Raw genomic sequence first — 19,327 nt, 5'->3', positions numbered from 1 at the left:
GTCCTGGACATAAGTGTTACTGCATTTAACATGCTAATGCAAACACTGTAATAGAGTATTAATGTCCCAGTGTACTGTAGCTGGTTTTAAACTTACCATAATACTAGAAGTGGTGCATGAGAAGCTCATTTAAAAGCTGACACTACAGCAGTGATATTCCCAAACCAGCATGCATAGGGCTGGGGGCAAGGAAGGGGAGTGCATCTAGGTATAAGTAACATCTCTCACACCAAACAGGAACTTTTCCACAGTTCATTGCAATTTGGAAGTGTTTGTAAGACCAGGTATAATAATCACACCATTACATATGAACAAGGTCAATAATTCCCCCCCACATCCCCAAAATATATACAGAGCTGGGCTTCTGCATGTAGTATCTGAGATGAATATGGAGTTCCCAGCTCTTCAAGAAGCAGTAAAGAGTCAGCAGCCAAGTCACAGGTTGAATCCTATTGCAAACAGCATGGGTGATGCAGGAGGCATTCTGAAGCAAGAGATTACTGGAAAACTTTAAATAAGACACAGAAAGAATAAAGTTTTCCTAGGTTTTGTTTCGGTCAGATTTATTGTATTATGTATAGTAAGTGTTTAATATAAAAATCAGGTAGTAGGGTTTACAATGTTATAACAAGAGATTATGCTATTACCATTATCCAGTCAACTTTCACACTACTATTTTGAATTAGTGATAATTCACAGACAGAGAAGGATAGAGAAGAAAGCTGAATTTAGAGAATTATTAACCAGATTCCTGGCTATTCACCAGCCACTTTTCTCCAGTCCATCAGCACAAAGCACCATAAACCCAGTAGAATCTGGCCAAGAGCATATTCACCTCAAATTGGCATCTGCTACACTCCCCCCCCCCCCCCCTCGCCATTCCCAGTCACTGCTATTCAGAATATAGCTAAGTGAAAAGGTAGCATGGCCAAAGCATTTAGCAGGCAATTGAAAACTAGAAGAGAGTACAGTAGCCCTGAGAACACTGCTGAATTTGGAGCACTGGGTCTGCAGCTAGTCAGCAATCAGCCTGAGGAGACATAACTGGCACCTTAAAGCACCTTTGCCCCTCTTTCCTTCACAAGAAGCACTAAGCACAGTTTAGATACAGCCCTGTATCTGATCCACAGTATCTGTCACACTTCTGGTTCTCATGGGAATGAGTACACTTTAAAAAAAAAAAAAAAAATACACAAAGTGCACTAAAGCATTTCTCTTTAAAAAAAATATTTATATATCTTTAACATTCTATCCTAAATTTTTGCACAAAACCAGTGATATCCATGAGAGTTCTGCACCTAGATCAATGCCAGTATATAGTAGCCTCCAACATATACACAGCTTTCCAGTGTTTTATAGTGAGACATGTCTCTCGCCTAGACCAGTTTCATAATTCTCTACAGATTTGTCACGAAGATCAAGGACTACAGTGAAAAGACATTCCAGGCAAAGGGGAGTGCAGGGGGGGGGGGGGAGAAATCAGTTATGTGTTTTTACAGCTTTGTACAGACAGATTTTGTAAGCCAATATTATTACTGGAGTTAATGAATGATTGCATTGCTTAAACTCTTTCCCTAAAACTCTGACATTCTAGGAGACATTAACTTAAGAGAATTTTTTGTTCGATCAGATTTAGTTTTAGTTAAAGAACATATGTTTATGAACAATCTTTCTGAACTACCCTGAATTCTCTTTCATTGTGATCTAAAAAAACCTCTTAAAAAACTGAGCCAGTGAGGCAGAAGTCAGTCATTACCTTCCATATTAATCAAACTTGTCATTTCATAAAATAATCCTTTAATACTCTCCCCCCCCACACACACACACACTTAAAAGACTCCATCTCCCCTACACAACTGTGTTTTTTTTTCTGGTTTGTGGAAAACAGGTTTCTTTCTGAATAGTGAAAAAAATTATAAATAAAGGCCTCACAAAGCAGCACTTCCAATTTTAACTCCTTATACATGTGTGTAGTATATGTATTTGTTTTTCTTAAAACTTTTTAAAGCAGCAATGAAGTATCTAACCCCAATTTCAAAGAGTCACATTACAAAAAGTCACAGATAGATTCACTAAAATGTATTACTCAGTTATCCAAGAATTTAAGATGGTAGTTCAAGGCTGCTTGAAATCAGTTCTCCTTTTCTTGAAGGGGAGGGAAGGGGGGGCGCTTGCAAACTGCTGGACAAATAGTTAAGTTCAGTTTTCAGTTATTGATTTGCTCCAGTTATATTCTATGGATTTCTGCAAACCCACCAACAGTTTAAAGATAGTAATATTTCACTGCAAAACAACTTTCTATTATAACCACTTCCTAATGAGTTAAAATAGTTGGATTTCAATACAATAACCGACTCTTATTCTATGAGAAATAAGATTAGAATCCTCACAGAAATAACTTCATAAAACCATGAGAAAATATATATATAAAAAAAGTATATATTTTTTTTAAATTTTATATAAATAAGCCAGCATATTTGTAAGGGTTGCCAAAAAACGATCTGTATTCAGTGCTCACTCAGAATAGTAACTTCTAAAACCCTTGGGATACCTACCTGTCACAGAGTAAATTATCTGGCTAATATCCAATATATGCCAATGGGCACCCAAGAGACAGACAGACATTAGAAAGCACTTGTCTTCCAGACAGGCTGCAGATGCTATCTTATGGAAGTGATATTGTCTAATTATAAAATTTAACTTATGAGTTGTTTGGCATGGTCCACAACAGTACTTAATCCTATAATATTTACATAGCAGTGCACGTTTCAGAAGAAATATTGAAACATCTTTAAAAAAAAAAACCACCAACAATAAATATTAGTATTTAAGAGGTGTTTGGCATAACTCATAATACACATTTAAAACCTGTAAAACATTGTGGAAGTGAATTTCCCATAAATGTAGAAGTAAACTCATTTTTTATTCATGCAATCTTAGTTCTCAAGTTCATATCTCACCTTCAAAATATACATTCAAGTACAATATTCAGAAGTGCATTGGATATAGCTCCTTTTTAGGAAGAAAAAAAATGTCATTTCCCCAGAATCACTAGAGTCAAGTACAGAGATGGGTTGTTATTGACAAACTGTAAGAGGAGAACCTTTTGAATATTGGAGTCTTAAACCAACTCAATAAGGGATAAATAGAAATCCACTGAGCAAATAGGGGGGACATAAAAGCTGCAAGATGTAGGACTTTATAGTTCCTGGAATTAATTGATTGAAAACAAACACATACACACATCAGGGCACGCCAAAGTTAACAAACAGTAATGGTAAACAAAATAACAACCCATTCGCTTCCACTAAATTAAGTTGTCATGTTTGTTATGACAACAACTGAAGTGATCTGAGAGATCAGAACCACTATTCAACTCATGATATCTGGGCAAGAATTAGCTTTAATGTTCAGGTACTATTCCCATGCAGCTGAAATATGTTATGATATACAAGCCATTTATGCCCTTACTTAGGTCCCATAGTAGGATTCATCTTTGAAGTATATTTCATAAAAAGTATTTAGGAAAAAATAGCAACTATCCATATAGTCTCTTATCTTGCTAATACTTCTCATTAGAACTTCCTGGTGTTGCAAAATGAATTTCAATATTGACACAAATTGTAAGGTACACATAGCATATTTTAAAGTCAGAAATTAGTATTTCTGCAGTAATCCATTTAGAGAGCTCGAGAGAGACAGACAAAATCCGTATTTCAATAGCAGTGGTGTTAACCTCATTTCAGGGAAAGAAACCACTAGACTCATTAAACAGAAAGTTACTGCCTTTCCACATGAAACAATTTGTCAAGACTATCATGATTGCACTTGCACTGATTTGTGAAGCTGAACCCGATTTGTCTTCATTGCCTGCACTGGCAACTGCCTCTTCCTGTCTTTTTCACTTTGCTCCTTTGATGCCTTGTGAATTTCATGTTTGGGCTACAGAGGTCACTGGAGGCCAAACGCTGGTACAGTGCGTCTATCTCCCAGTCTAATGGGGAAAAATAGCTGGCCAGGTGGGGTATGCCCTAGTGAAAACGTGATTGACTAGCTCTGGATTAGCGCACACCTGACATTCTAAGCACTGGAAACGGAAGAGGGCAGTTTATTACAGGGCTCCTCTCAAATCAGGTGGAAAGAATGGCAGACATATCACGGCTAACGGTGCAACAGCCAGATCCGACCACGGGAGCTTCCTTTACTTGAATGACCCTTTGCAAAAGGCATAGCCCGAGTTAACCCTTTTATTATCGCCTCCAAGGGGGCCTGCAGCTTAAGAAATGGGGGGGGGGGAGAAGGGGAAGGCACGTCGTCCTTTAAAAGTTAATATATCAACAAGGATCAGCACTTATGATACCAGTACTAACCCTGCACAAGTAGCCCCTTCCCCTCCCCCCACTGGGGTCGAGCCGACATCCCCCTACGCTGCCAGCTCTAGTTTAAAGTTCTTTAAAAGCCTATTAGTGACCGGATCGATCCTTATTGCTCAGCAGCAGGAGCACATCAGGGATCGCCTAGCAGCAGCACCACTGTGGGAGAGCACATCTTCCCCTCGCTCGCACGCTCTCTCTCTCTCTCTCGCTGTGTGTGTGTGTGTTTACACTCAGCGCACCGCCATGGTGCGGAAACATCATTCAAGAAAAGTTCAGCCCGCACCGCTGCGATGGCTGCGCACAAGGGCCAATATTTTGTAATGCCATCAAAGCCAGCCTACAGGGAAGAATGTAGCACAGCCTCGCTCCAGCCTTCCGAGCCCGGTGGAGGGAACATGCAAGGTCTCCTTGGTTTTGCTGATACCGACTAACACGGCTACCACTCTGAAACCAGACATGAGAGGGTTTGAGAACTTATTACTCCCCCGCTTGTGCCCTCCCCCAGCTAGAAGGGCCGAACCCAGCCGCGGCTGCATTTAACCCCAGACGAGTCGGTGGGGAGGGGTTGAACTTACGTCTCGGAATTTGTTCCACTGTCCGACCTCCTTGTCATATTGGGAGACGGTAGTGAGCCATTGTTTATCATCCAGAAAATTCCCGGGGTCCGACCTGCCCCCGGCTGCCGCCGCCGCTGCTGCTGCTAGACCCTGGCTGTACCAAGCTGCTGCACACACGCACATGAAGGCTGCCACCTTCAGCATCTGTGCAAGAGGAGACACAAAGCGAGGGGGGTTCACAAACAAGAAGCCACACCACAGTGCCACACGGGAGCGCTCCCCGGGCAAAGGAGGGGCGGGAGGGGGACAGGTAGCGGGAGCGGGGAGAGCTGCAGTAGGGATGCTCGCTCCCTTCCTCCCCAGAGCGGAGGAGACAGGGCAGAGAGAGGAGGAGAGCTGAAGTCGGGGCGCGTAGAGCAATGGTGCCTAGCCCATCACCTTGCTGCAAGCCCCGCACCAGGCTCTCCGCTCCTACTGCAAATGCGGCTCGACGCTGCCAACTCCGGCTCTTTCTGGAGTTGCTGCACGCGCCGCCGTCTCCAGCCGTCCACTCAGCTCCCTGCGCCCGGCGCGCGTTCCACCCCGCCCTCCTCCCCGGCCCTCCCCCTGCTCCGCGCACGACTCCCGGCCAAACCCCGCACAAGCCGGCGGGGCAAGCGGCGCCTGGTGCAGAGGCGAGGAGCGCGCGGATTCCATTGAGCCCCGCAGAACCTGACGCTGCTGCGGGATCAGCCCCTGGTTTTCATGATGATCATTTCACTGGGGGCTTTGTTTGCCACAGAAAGGCTGAAACCTGAAGCCCAAGTGGACAGACAAACTTCACCCCTAGGCCACACAATGTACTAACACCTTGTTCCCGGAGGCCTGTTGTTTGCTTTCTGCCGTCCCACCTTGGCAGAGCTTCTTGTGGGAAACTCTTGTCAAGAAACTAAGAGCTGGGTTCTGCAACACGTGTGCTTAATACGCCAGTAATCTCATTCAGTTTATTGGGGCTAATCACATGAGGAAAGCTAAGCATGCCTGTAAATGCTTGCAGGATTATTGCCTAGGAGCCAGATTTACAAAGGTACATCGGCACTTAGGTAATTATTACCCAACTTGTTTAGAAGCTTTTATAAATCACAGGTGCCTATCTGCATCTTTAGGCATCTAAATATGTTTGTAAATCTGGCCCTAAAAATCCCCTTTTCAAAAGTGGCTTAGGCACCAAGATATTTAGATGCCTAAATATGTCAGTAGATCAAGTGCCTAGTGTGATTTTCCAAAGCACCTAACTCCCTTTGAGAAAATTGCACTAGGCATTTGTCTGCATCTTTAGTTAACAAGTCTGTCTTTTAGAGCCTAAATCTCATTAAAAGTCAATCTCACTCCTAAATGCATAAATCACTTTTTAAATGTTGCCCTAAGAGCCTAGTGAAATTCATAGGAACTGCCATACTGGATCACTCAGTCCAGTATCCTGTCCCCAACAATTGCCAGCATCAGATGCTTAGGAGGAAAGTGAAAGAAACCACACATTAGGCAGATGTGGGATTATCTAATCACCCACCCCCTATGAAAGTTGCAGCATAGCCCCTAATATGACCGATATTATGGGCTATCTTTGAGAATATTGTATCAACTTTATAAACATTACAGGTATCGTATGGGCTAAGGTTTATACTTTAGCTCCATAGCAGGCGATGAGGGGGAGAATTACAGAAGTTTACTGCAGGAACTATGGGGGCGGGATTTATGTAGCTAGTCTGAAGCAGCCTCACCCACTTTGGGGGAAATTGGACATCCTGGTTTGAACTGTTTACAGAAGACTAAGAAACAAAGAGCTGAGAACTGTATAAAGGGACCACCCTGGGGAAAGGAAGTAAGTCATTCTACCCCAGTCCAGGAATTGACATGACACTGTCACCAAGCAGGACAGAACCTGTGAGAGTGGTTTGGAAGTACAGTACTCATTCCTATGAGGGCCTCTATGTGGAAGATTGATGACAGTTTGGCAAACTTGGATCAGCATCTAAGATGTTTATTGTTTTTAAGACATGTTTTCTCTGCAATGCTTTTGTTCTGAGTAAATAATGCTTTGCTTATGAAGGTTGACTAGTCATTGGTTAACCTGTCATTGTCCCCTGAGAGAGCTGTAAGTGCTGGACTAAACTCAGTCCAGTTGCAATAATCACAGTGAATTGCAGCCTAAATCCTCACTCTAATGGGAGAGAGTCATAGGATTCTACCCCAAGAAAGGTGACAGCTAGTGGCCTGAAAGCTAAGTAGGATGCGCTCAAGGAGCTTTCAAAAGGGTCAGAGGTGCAGTTACCTTTGGAACTGACACACATAACACTTAAATCCTGATGCATGGGATTTTATATCCCTTCCTAAAGGATTTGTTACCACTAATTAATTATAACTCTGGCTATTTTTGTTATCCAAATAAAAGCCTAGATCCTCTTTGAATTTTGCTAAATTCTTGGTTTTAATGACTTCTTATGATGAAAAGTTTAATTGTATTTTGCGTGAAAAAGTATTTCCTCTTACTAGTTTGATTTTGCCACTTTTCAATTTCATTGGCATGTCCCCTTGTTCTTACATGATGGAGAGAAAAGAAGCACCTAGTCTACTTATTTTGTATACTTTTATCACGTCCCCTCTTATTCAAATCCTTTCTCATATGAACAAATGTCTTCTTTTCAATCTCTCATCAAATTAGAGTTTTGCCATCCTCCTAATCATTCTTTTTGCCCTTCTTTATTAGGGGGATGGCAAAACTCTAATTTGATGAGAGACTGAAAAGAAGAGGTTTGTTTATCTGAGAAAGGAGTTGAATGAGAAGGCAGTAGTGGCTAGAGCCCAAATCACGTACTAGGGCCCCCTTGTCCGGGCACTGTACAAACACACAACAAAAAGGGGGTGTAAAGGCTGTATCCCCACTTTGAACTTTAGGGTACAAATATGGGGGCCTGCATGAAGACTTCTAAGCTTAACTACCAGCTTAGTTCTGGTCCGCTGCCACCATTCTCAAAAACTAATTCCCTTCCCTGGGTAGCCTTGAGAAACCTTTCACCAATTCCCTGGTGAATACAGATCCAAACCCCTTGGATCTTAAAACAAGGAAAAATCAATCAGGTTCTTAAAAAGAAGGCTTTTAATGAAAGAAAAAGGTAAAAATCATCTCTGTAAAATCAGGATGGAAAATAACTTTACAGGGTAATCAACTTAAAGAGCTCAGAGGACTCCCCTCTAGTCTTAGGTTCAAAGTACAGCAAACAAAGATAAACACTCTAGTAAAAGGTACATTTACAAGTTGAGAAAACAAAGTAAAACTAAGATGCCTTGCCTGGCTATTTACTTACAAGTTTGAAATAGGAGAGACTTGTTTAGAAAGATGTGGAGAACCTGGATTGATGTCTGGTCCCTCTCAGTCCCAAGAGCAAACGAACTCCCAAACAAAGAGCACAAACAAAAGCCTTTCTCTCCCCCACACCCCCCGATTTGAAAGTATCTTATCCCCTTATTGGTCCTTTGGGTCAGATGCCAGCCAGGTTACCCGAGCTTCTTAACCCTTTACAGGTAAAAGGATTTTGGAGTCTCTGGCCAGAAGGGATTTTATAGTACTGTACACAGGAGAGCTGTTACCCTTCCCTTTATAGTTATGAGAGGGGGGCAAGAGGGAGAGATAGCTCAGTGGTTTAAGCCTTGGCCTGCTAAACCCAGAGTTGTGAGTTCAATCCGGGGGGGGGATCACTTAGGAACTGGGGGCAAAATCAGTACTTGGTCTGCTAGTGAAGGCAGGGGGCTAGACACAATGACCTTTCAGGATCCCTTCCAGCTCTATGAGATAGGTATAGCTCCATGTATAGAATGAGGCAGTGATTATATAATATAAAAAGACTGTAAATTATTTTTTCCTTTAGACTTTATTTTTGTTTTAAATGTAGCACTGCAGTAGTTCCTAGCAACCCTAATAATTGATCAGGTCCCCATTGTGCTAGGGCACTGTGAAAATATAACAAAAAGATGGTCTCTGTCCCCAAAGAGCTTACAATTCTCAGCCCCAATTCTCCAAACATTTACCACACATGCTTAACTTTACTGGAAGCAGAGCTTCTCTAAACCCCCTCAAATTGCACTCACTATTCCAGATGACAGTGAACCAATGATCTATATAATGGCATTATAATACTTTCTGGATTATTCTCCACAGGGCCAGCTCTAGCTTTTTTGCCACCCCAAGCAAAAAAACCCAAAAAAACCCAGCAGCAGGGTGGCCGGAATGTTCCGCCCCAAGATTGGCCAGAATGCCGTCCCTTACAATGGGCCGCCCCAGGCATGTGCTTCCTCGTCTGGTGCCTGGAGCCAGCCCTGATTCTCCAGTCTGTTCCTTAACATTTGTTTTCTTTTTTTCACCACATTTGCACACTGAACAAGTCTTCACTGAACTGTCCAAATGGCTGGTCCTTTCCCTGAACTGATTCAATTAAATTAGAACCTAGGAAGTACATCAATAGTTAATTTTTTTCCTCCAATGTGCATTACTGAATTTCATCTGCCATTGCGTTGCCTGTTCACCTAGCTTGGTTAGTTCCTCAGAAGTTCCTCACAGTCTTCTCTGTACTTGACTAACCTACATAATTTTGTGTTACCAGCAAAGTTTGTCACCTTACTGCTCATGTCCTTTTCCAGATTATTACTAAATCCATCAAACAATACTGTTTCTAGTGAAGCCTTGAGGCTGTTAACCTTTCTTCTATGCAGCGACAGCTCCAGGCACCAGCACAGAAAGCAGGTGCTTGCGGGGGCCAATGGAGAGGGGTGGCACATCCAGGTCTTCGGCGGCATTTCGGTGGCGGATCCCTCAGTCCCTCTCGGAGGGAAGGACTGGCCGCCGAATTGCTGCCGAAGATTGAAGCGGCACAGTAGAGTAGTCGCCGAAGTGCCACCGCTCGCGGCTTTTTTTTTTCCTCTTCGCCGCTTGGGGCGGCATAAAAGCTAGAGCCAGCCCTGCTTCTATGATGAAACCTGACCTGTTTTTAGGATTCTGACTCAAAACTCAACCTAAATCCACCCAAAAGATTCTCCAGCCTTTAAGGCAAAACAGCAAATTTTTGGTCTGATGGAAAAGGCAGATGGAAGTGGGGCAACAAATGGGGTGGTTGTTTCAGCTGAGTTTCACATTCAGTTTTGTTTTGAAGCTAAAACAAAATTAACAGATACAAAACCTCTGAAAACCAAACTTAAACAGATTGAACAAACCCCGTGAACTAAAACCACTAAGGTTCACATAGCTCTGCATAGTATCCCTTTCAGGTCCTAATCCTGCACCACTGAAGTCAATGAGAGTTTAGTCACTGATTTCAGTGTGCATAGGATCAGGCCCTAATAGATCATTGTCAGATTGGTACCTATGTGCCTAATCCTGAAAAGACTTGCTACTACTGTTAGCAACCCCATTGCAAACTTGCAACTGAGGGGATGGAAAGACTTTATACGTAGGCTAAAGAAGTTTATAAGTGTTTTCAGACTCATCCCTTGTATGATCTTATTTTTATAAAGGTCAAAGTTAATTTTATTAACTTTAGTTTTACAGTTTTCAGCAAACCTTTTGGCAAAGAAGAAATTTCTCTAAATATACCAAACTCCTTTTTTTAAAACATTCATCTACTTAGTTTATGTATGTTTTAAATACGTCACTCCCAGGCTTTGTAGTTTTACCTTCCAATCATCAATATCATTTCTTTTGTTTTTAATAAAGCTGTACTTCACGCTTTCAGTCTTAATAATATTATTATTCAGTACTTGAAGTAATTGTGCCTTATTTCATAATTGCAGGAGATATGTGGAATAAAAGTGGCTGGGATTTGTTTTCAAGAAATATTCTTCAGAAAGGGACCTCTGGAGTGGTTTGGGCTTTATAAAAGTTTCACTGTGATTTGTCTAAAAAGTGATCTTCCACACCTATGTCTGCAGTTGCTCCAAACAACATAGACTAAATGATCAATTATCTGTAATTTTGCCTGAACCAAGCTTCTTGAAGCTTTTAATAATTTTAAATATATTCCTCAATAATTTTAAGCACTCTGATCTCCACATAATTGGCTTAAGAGCCTCATTTTGATCAAGGACTTTACACAAATTGGTAATTCCATTTATTCAAGCACACATAAAAAACATATAAAAGTACAAAACTAAAGAAGTTACCTTTTTCTCAGCAGTGTCCCCCTTTTCAATGATTATATATATAGAGAGAGAGAGAAAATCATCATTTATTACATTTAAAACAAAAATAAAGTCTAATGGACAAAATAATTTACTGTCTTTTTGTTGTGTTTGTACAGTGCCCAGCACAATGGGGCCCTAATACATGACTTGTGCTCCAGCCACTACTGCAATAACAATAAGAATAGTGAATATATGTTACCTAATTTTAAATTGGGATCATTGAAGTTGTAACCTATAGCTCTTTTCATCATCGTCAGGTTAGGAAATATTGCTGCCATTAGTTTAACTTGCCTTTCTATCTGACTTCCATGACACAGAATTAGAAATTCAAAATACATTGTATTGTGAATTTGCTAGTTTTAAAAAAAAAACTCTCAGCTGCACAGGTTACTATTGTTTGTCCATTCTCCATTAAGATTCACTAACTCTCTGTTTATGACTGTTCCTTCTATTGTAGCAGAGGGCCAGCTCTGCTTCAGTAAAGACTGAGCATTGCTCTCTGTTTAAAGGTAGACTGTTGTAAGTGCTCTAAAATCCACATGTTCTCTTAGATTGTCTTTACATTTGCTATGCCTTGTGGGGAGTATTAGTGACCCAAATATGGGGTTATTTTAGCAAGGAGTCCCCAAGATACAAGCCCCAAATAGCATTTTAGAAAATCATCTTTTTATTCTAACCATTTTTTCCACACACTAGGAGTGCAAACTGTGGTTCTGAGCCTGCCCAAACTGATGTCTGCCATGTGGGATTTATGTAAAATGCACCAATGTCCTTTTGTGGGAGTTTTATGTAAGAAGTTATTCACGATTAAATTAGTAATTCCAGGAATGAGTATCAGTAGCTTGGGCCAAAGAGAATGATGTGCATTCCCGGTAGCACCGAGGATATTTTCACACTGCAATCAGAAGTTATGATTATAGCTTGTATAGGTATACCAAAGCTAGCTTTGATAGAGCCTGCTTGCTAAAAATAGCAGTGTAACCGTGGTGGCATGGGCTGAGGCCAGCTGCCCAAACACAATCTCACCTGGGATCCTGGATATGGATTCAGGTAATTAACCCACGTCACTGCCCTTGCTATCCTGGCTACACTCCTATTTTGAGTGAGCTGCCTTCATAAAAGTTAGCTTGGGCATACCTATATGTGCTGTAATTACACCTCCCGATTGCATAAGCATATGTAGGGCCCTAACAAATTCACAGTCCATTTTGGTCAATTTCACGGTCATAGGATTTTAAAAATTGTAAAATTCATGATTTAAGCTATTTAAATCTGACATTTCACAGTGTTGTAATTGTAGGGGTCCTGACCCAAAAAGGAGTTATGAGGGGGTCACAAGGTTATTGTAGGTGGAGGTCGTGGTACTGCTACCCTTCCTTCTGCACTGCTGCTGGCAGCGGTGCTACCTTCAGAGTTGGACAGCTGGAGAGTGGCATCTGCTGGCTGGGAGCCCAGCCCTGAAGACAAAGCTGCCACCAGCAGCAGTGCAGAAGTAAGAATGGCATGCATGGTATTGCTAGCCTTATTCTTCACTGCTGCCTGCAGAGCTGGGCCCTCAGTCAGCAGCCACCACTCTCCAGCCACCCAGCTCTGAAGGCAATGCAGAAGTATTTTTCCAAAATACCGCAATACCGTGACCTCCCCTAACATAACCTTGTGACCTCCCTGCAGCTCCCTTCTGGGGCAGGATCCCCAATTTGAGGAACCCTGGTCTCCTCCATGAAATCTATATAGTGTAGTGTAAAAGCACACAAAAGATCAGATTTCACAGGGGGGACCAGATTTCATGATCTGTGACATTTTTCATGGCCATGAATTTGGTAGGGCCCCTAGACATATGTTAGTAACAATCAAAGGGGTTTCCAGGAAGTCTGCTGTCACAGTAACTGGATAGCTTAAGGAGACCTGCTGTGGTCACTAAACCTGCACACATGCACTATGAATTTGAGCCCTACCCTTGGCACTTTTCAGAGACTGTGAGTTGTACATGTACTTTGGTCTTTGCCTACATTCAAACGGGGGCCCTTTGGAAGTCTTGCTTTGAGACCAAAATGTCTGTTTTAAGAGCAATATTTTAAAGTGTTCCAAAATCCACATGCAGACTCTGATTTTACTTTAGAAGTATTTTCAGGGAAAATTATCATTAATTCATGAGAAAGAAAATGGAAGACTCTAGAAGCAGTTAGAGCAGTAGTGAATTCCCATTATGAATTCAATAGACCAAAAACCTGCCAGAACAATAGGGCAGGTAAACAGGTAGGAGGAGCCTGTTTTCTTTTCCTGTTATCTTTATTTTTCTTTGGTTAATAGTTCCATTCAGTTGGAGACTTTCAGTCTACATTTGCAGCCTCCCCATCCTCCGCAACTTTAAAGAATTCCTTTTGGGATGTTAATCTCTTTTCTAATGTTTACTGTACCCAACTCCAGGTCATTGTCAGCTTTTGCTTCTTAATTTAAAGAACAAGGACTTTTATCATTCTTAGATTTCTCTCTTAATAACAACTCTATCCTCTAAGTAATGTGACAAATAGGAAAATGATTCAGTGAAAACATTCACATTTCAAAGTTGCTTTTACTTCACAGGATTCAAAACAGTTGCAGTGTCTTTGGGGGGGGGGCAATTTTTTCAGATTTTATGGGAAATGTTTTTCATGTTTTTGACTTTTTTTTCAAAATCATCAACAAAATCATCAAATCTTGTTTCTCTAGGAGAGAGAGAGAGTGCGCGCAAGCGAGCCTGGAGTACTAGGCCTAGTGGAAGATCTGAGATGAACAAAGTCAGGCCATGTATTAAAGTGGATGTTTACAAGTTCACTGTGCAGTACATGAACTTGGCAAAGTTGTTGCTAGCGAACTGGACACTATAAATTTATGTAGCTATATTCCAGCTGGTACAGATACATCCTAATCTAGTACAAGATAAAATGGTTTGACAACTATCAATAGGGATGTTTTGTTCCAGATATCAGGAACAAGGGAAGGTAACAAACAGATGTCATGAAAAATAGATGTCACCAATTGCCATGCTGACTGAATATGGATTGGTGAGTCACCCCATGCAATTAGCTAGATGCAGTGTTATGATCTTCACAACTTGATTGAACCTATCAGAAGATAACCCCTCACTGTATATTGTTCACAACAACCATATGCAACCCATCACTAATCTGTAGCTGCACATAGGATTTGAGCAGGGTCTAACATGTACTTTATTACTGTTTTGGAGCTCTATTGTGTAGATTTGTGAAAAATAATATTTATGCCTATATGCAATTGATGCCTTGATGCACTTACCGCGTTACATGTAGACTTCAGATCCTGCTGCAGTCAGGAATGTGTCTACTTTATAATAGGACAAAAGGTACTTGATTTAAATATATGGTCCAGCCACAGATTACATCTACACTTTGACAGACTAACCACCATTTTGCAGTGTCAGAAGGTGTATGGTGCAGCTTGCTCTCATTTCTACCCTGTTGTCCTATCAATGGACCCTTTCATAATTGAAGTGAGTGATTTTATCTTAGTTGGATGAAAATTTTCTTTTGCATTATTTGTTATATTCGGGTCAAAACCCTCAATAAAAACACTGAATTTGACAAGACTTCTCATAAATAAGGAAAGAAGGATTTGACATTAATTTGTTATGGGATCATAAGCCTTATTGTATATACTGTATGTCTTATGTTAAAAATTATTTGGAGGCAGGAAGTGATTCAACGATTTGAAACAGTTCTTTTGTAAATATCTTGATGTTCTATTATCTAAGTCAGGGGTTCCCAAATTATAGTACGTGTACCACTGGTGGTATTTGATCTTGTTAGAAGTTGTACACTTAACAGGGTGCTCTGTCCAGTTTAAAAGGTAGTGGGGCCAAGGAGTAGCCAGCTCCTCTTCCATGACATGGCTCTTTTAAGGAAAAAGAGTATTAAAAGGAGCAGCCAACTAACTGAGGAAGGTAGCTACCTCCTTAACATAATGAAAACCAGCTATGAGACAGTAAGATTGAGAGGGAGAAAGCAAACAGCCTGGACAGCAGAATTGCAGGAAAGTTTCAAGTCAGGATCGAGACTCCCTGGGATGGGAACCAGAACCAGAAGGGAGCCTGGTGGGCTTGGGAAGCCAGGCTAAACACATCTAAGCCCAAAAGAAGGAGAGCTGTAGGGTCTCAAACCCAGGGGATGAAGCATGCAAGTCCAAGGACCAAGGGAGGCTCTGTGAAATGTGGTTGCAACTGGTGGGCTGGTGAAATCTGCTTGAATCATGGGACAACCCTGTTTTTCTCTCTCATTAAATGTTTTGTTATTTCAATTTTTTTCCCATTCTGCATCAGGATGAAACTGAGATCTTTCAAAGTTTCCCATGGAAAACCAGAGAGAGAGAGAGAGAGAGAGAATGACACTCATCCACCCTGGAATAACCAATAGCCTGGTGGTCAGGGCACTCGCCTGAATCAGGCAGACCAAGGACTTGATATTAGGTCTCCCACATCCCAGCTGAGTGCCCCAACCACCAGGCTCTTCTGGTGTGGATCTTGATCTCCATCTCTCTGGTTTTCAGAAGAAGTTCCATCCTGGACCGGATAAATCTTCCCACCAAAAGTTTAGTCAAAACCAGTAGGTTCCTGCAAATATTCAGTTTGGACAAATTGGCATTTTCCAACCAAAGAACATTTCATCAAAAAATTCCCAACCAGCTTTAACCCTCTAACCCTACCAGCCACACTCCCTTCACATCTAATTTCCCCCAGGAAGAGCTCCACCAGCCAAACTCAACATTTGTTTTACTATAAATCTGTTAATACTTAAGTCTATTAAGGCCTAGAATAAGTGCACAAAGAAGAAAATTGCATGTGGTGCTTCAACATCAATCTTTTGAGAAGGTGTTACGTGAATTAATAAAGTTTGGGAATTGCTGAACTAAACCTTTAAAGCAATTTTGTTTTTTGATAAACTAATAGTTGTAGTCATTTTACTTACTGTGTCATTTAAGAGTGAAGAGAGTGAATCAAAGAATCTTTCAGAAAATAAGGATAACATTTTGAACGCAGCTCCACACATTTATTTCCAAAAAATGATTTGTGAGGTTTTCTGTGAATCTAAACATTTAATTAACCCAGTCTTGTAGTTGATCTGCATGTAAAACTATCATTTAGCAAACATTGGTCACTTTCTGAGCACACACTCTCTCTCTCTCTATCACTTGTTGTATTGCAGAATTATTTGCTCTCTTCCAATCCCCCCACCCTGTCACTCAGATCTTTCATGATTTCCTATATACCAGGCTCCAAATTCTCTTCTGCTGTCAGCTTTCTTATTTCCCTCTTTATCTCACCCCCTTCTGTTCTCTGCATTGGTTGTACTGTATTTTAAAAATCTACACTCATGTCTTTTTTTATTAAATAATTTTATTGTAAGAAAAGTGCTAATAATTACAAAAAACAACATAGAAAACAAAGTACTAAGTAAAGCCATATTCATAAGGCATCCATCTACTGAGGGCAGAAAAAGTGGCTGCAGCCACTGGTTGCTAAATTTTCAAACATGCATCGTCATAATTTCTCCAATGCTGTCCCTTTTCCCTCTCTCCCCCCCCCCCCCGCCATGCTTGGTGGGAGCTCCCCATAAACATCCACTAAAGTAATTCATCATTCTTCTTCAACTCTTTCCTTAAAAAACTCTCCTCTGTTGTGATGCCTACACAAAACTTGAGAAGGGTTAGGCTTCTGGTGAGAAAACAGCCTATCGCATTGACCAATACCTTCTCATTGTTTCCTTGTTCTCCCCCACTAGTGTCTGTATTTTTCTGTTGTCTCTTAGCATTTGTCCCTCCTTGTTATAGTTCAGTCTCCCTCTTGAAAAACATTTCCAGCTGAAATTCAGGAGACAAAGATTCTGTGTGGAAGGATATTCCCTGCTGGGTTTCTTTTTTCACCTGTTTGAACTTCTTTTGTTTCCTCTTCCTGCATGACAACTCTGTTTACAGTTTACATACAAATCAAGGCAAGCACACATCCCTTCTTTTGTTTAGGAGAGACCTGACTTCTGCCTCGGCATGGCTGTCGTGTTTGGAACATGTGTTAAGGGGCATCTTATAACTTTACATACAATGTTGCCACATATTTACCAGGAGAACACTGACCAGCAAATTATGAGTTTTCAAATGGTATCTTACAAGGTACACTTTGTACAAAGATTATTACAACAGTGTGTAGGGTGTGAATACAGGGGTGTATTCCATCACAGGGCACCTAGGCAGTACCAGAGTACAAACAAATAATCATATAACAAAATAATATTTTGCATCTGTTAATAATTTTATATTGCAAGAAAATTCAGAGAAAAAGAACCAAAGCAAAGAGAAACAAACCAGACAGCACATCAAAACAGAATGCCACAGAGACCCAGAAAATAATCATATAAAGACATTAGTAAAACTGGTCGGAAATTCTCTGCCAAAAGGTGCAGGTGGGAGTGAGATCCAAAACATTTGAATGGAAAAGGTGTTTTCTTCAAAATCAAAGTTTTTCTATGGGAAAATGTCAGTTTTTCCAATATTTTCTGATTTTCCATTGAAAAAAATCTAAACTGAACATTTCATTTCAGGTCAACCTGAACTGAAGCAGTTCAATATGTCATAATAAGATTGGCCATAATGGGTCAGACCAAAGGTCCATCTGGCCCAGTATCCTGTCTTCTGACAGTGGCCAATGCCAGATACACGAGAGGGAATGAACAGAACAGGTAAACATCAAGTGATCCATCTCCTGTCACCCATTCCCAGCTTCTGGCAAACAGAGGCTAGGGACACCATCCCTGCTCATCCTGGCTAATTGATGGACCTATCCTCCATGAATTTATCTAGTTTTTTTAAACCTTGTTATAGTCTTGGCCTTCACAACATCCTCTGGCAAGGAGTTCCACAGGTTGACTGTGTGTTGTGTGAAAAATACTTCTTTTGTTTGCTTTAAACCTGCTGCCTATTAATTTCATATGGTGACCCCTAGTTCTTGAATTAAAATGTTACATTTTGGATCAGTTTGACATTCTGCATTCACTTGAACAGCTGCAGTACTTCATAGGAGTTATAGTTCAGGTGATTCACGCCTATATTCCCTCCTGTGGGCCAGGCCTCTGGTAGACTACATCTTCCATGATGAACCACCATCTCCCTTCAAGCCAAGGTATCACAGTGCATCATGGGAGATCTAGAACTGTGGTGCATCATGGGAGGTATAGTCCAGTCTCCCATAGGAGAGAATAGCGATACAAGGCACTCAAACTACAATTACAATGGTGCATCATGGCAGTCCTGGTGGACACAGCTTTATGTCAAATTGACCTGAAACATAACATTTACCTTCTATTCAACTGAAAGTAAAGATTTAGATTTGAGAACGTCAACATATTTTAATTGAAAATTTCAAAATTAAATTTCTGAATCAAATTTTTTTGGAATTTTTCATTCTGTGAAAAGTTTTGAGATTTCAACTTTTCTTCTCAATTTGGGATGAAAACAAATTTCAAAATATCGGAATTTCCTGCAAGATAGAAATTCTCATTTTGGTTCAGTTCTAAACAACGATCTATGTATGTTTCCGAGACTCGCACCCCCTTCACAAAACTCTGGCTTCTCCTCAGGGTGATGTGGGTGAAATAGCCCAGGACACCATTTCCACAGCTACCAGACACCACAGGCAATGCATTACAACCTTAACTCTGCCCCCCATGGACTCCAGCTTTCCATCCATGCCTTTTACCAATCAAGCTCCTCCTAACACAACCTACTACTATATCAAATATCTACATCTTATAGTTTTGGGCGTGGTTAGTTTGGTAAATCTGTATGTTTTGAGGGGGCAAGTTAAAGTTGCAGGTCTTTTCTGTAGGATATTTAATCAGACTGTATACAGTTGGGTTTGGCACAGATCTTTGGATGAATACTCTCATTTCAGAATAAAAGAGCCCTATTTTAATTTTACTTAAATTCAAAACCAAACCAGCCCTTACATCCAGATTCTGCCCTCTTGAAGATCCATAGTCTTAGGTTGAAAATCTTTCATCTGCATATCACAAAGACAAAAAATAATATAAATTACTCAGGATGTTTTTTTATTTTTGTACACTGGTGGATTTAAGCTTTGACAGTGTTTAAATTTAGGAATTTTAATCTAGCTAGGCCTAA

The 19,327-nt window shown here is 40.9% G+C and overlaps 1 protein-coding gene across 2 annotated transcripts in view; it reads right to left on the bottom strand.

Annotated features, from left to right (window-relative positions):
* The window catches only part of SPOCK3 (SPARC (osteonectin), cwcv and kazal like domains proteoglycan 3), a 396,496-nt gene extending 391,035 nt beyond the window's left edge, over positions 1-5,461 (bottom strand). For both annotated transcript variants that reach the window (XM_054030790.1, XM_054030791.1), the window contains exons 1-2: positions 5,372-5,461; positions 4,952-5,137 (exon numbers count right to left, since the gene is read on the bottom strand). In XM_054030790.1, coding sequence (XP_053886765.1) covers positions 4,952-5,137 — 186 coding nt within the window. In that variant the 5' untranslated portion in view covers positions 5,372-5,461. The remainder of the gene's footprint in view (positions 1-4,951; positions 5,138-5,371) is intronic.
* Positions 5,462-19,327: the final 13,866 nt, after the last annotated feature.

This window comes from Malaclemys terrapin, chromosome 5 (assembly GCF_027887155.1).
Source record: "Malaclemys terrapin pileata isolate rMalTer1 chromosome 5, rMalTer1.hap1, whole genome shotgun sequence".
Lineage (NCBI taxonomy): Eukaryota > Metazoa > Chordata > Testudines > Emydidae > Malaclemys > Malaclemys terrapin.
This window is presented reverse-complemented; position numbering and strand designations above follow the sequence as displayed.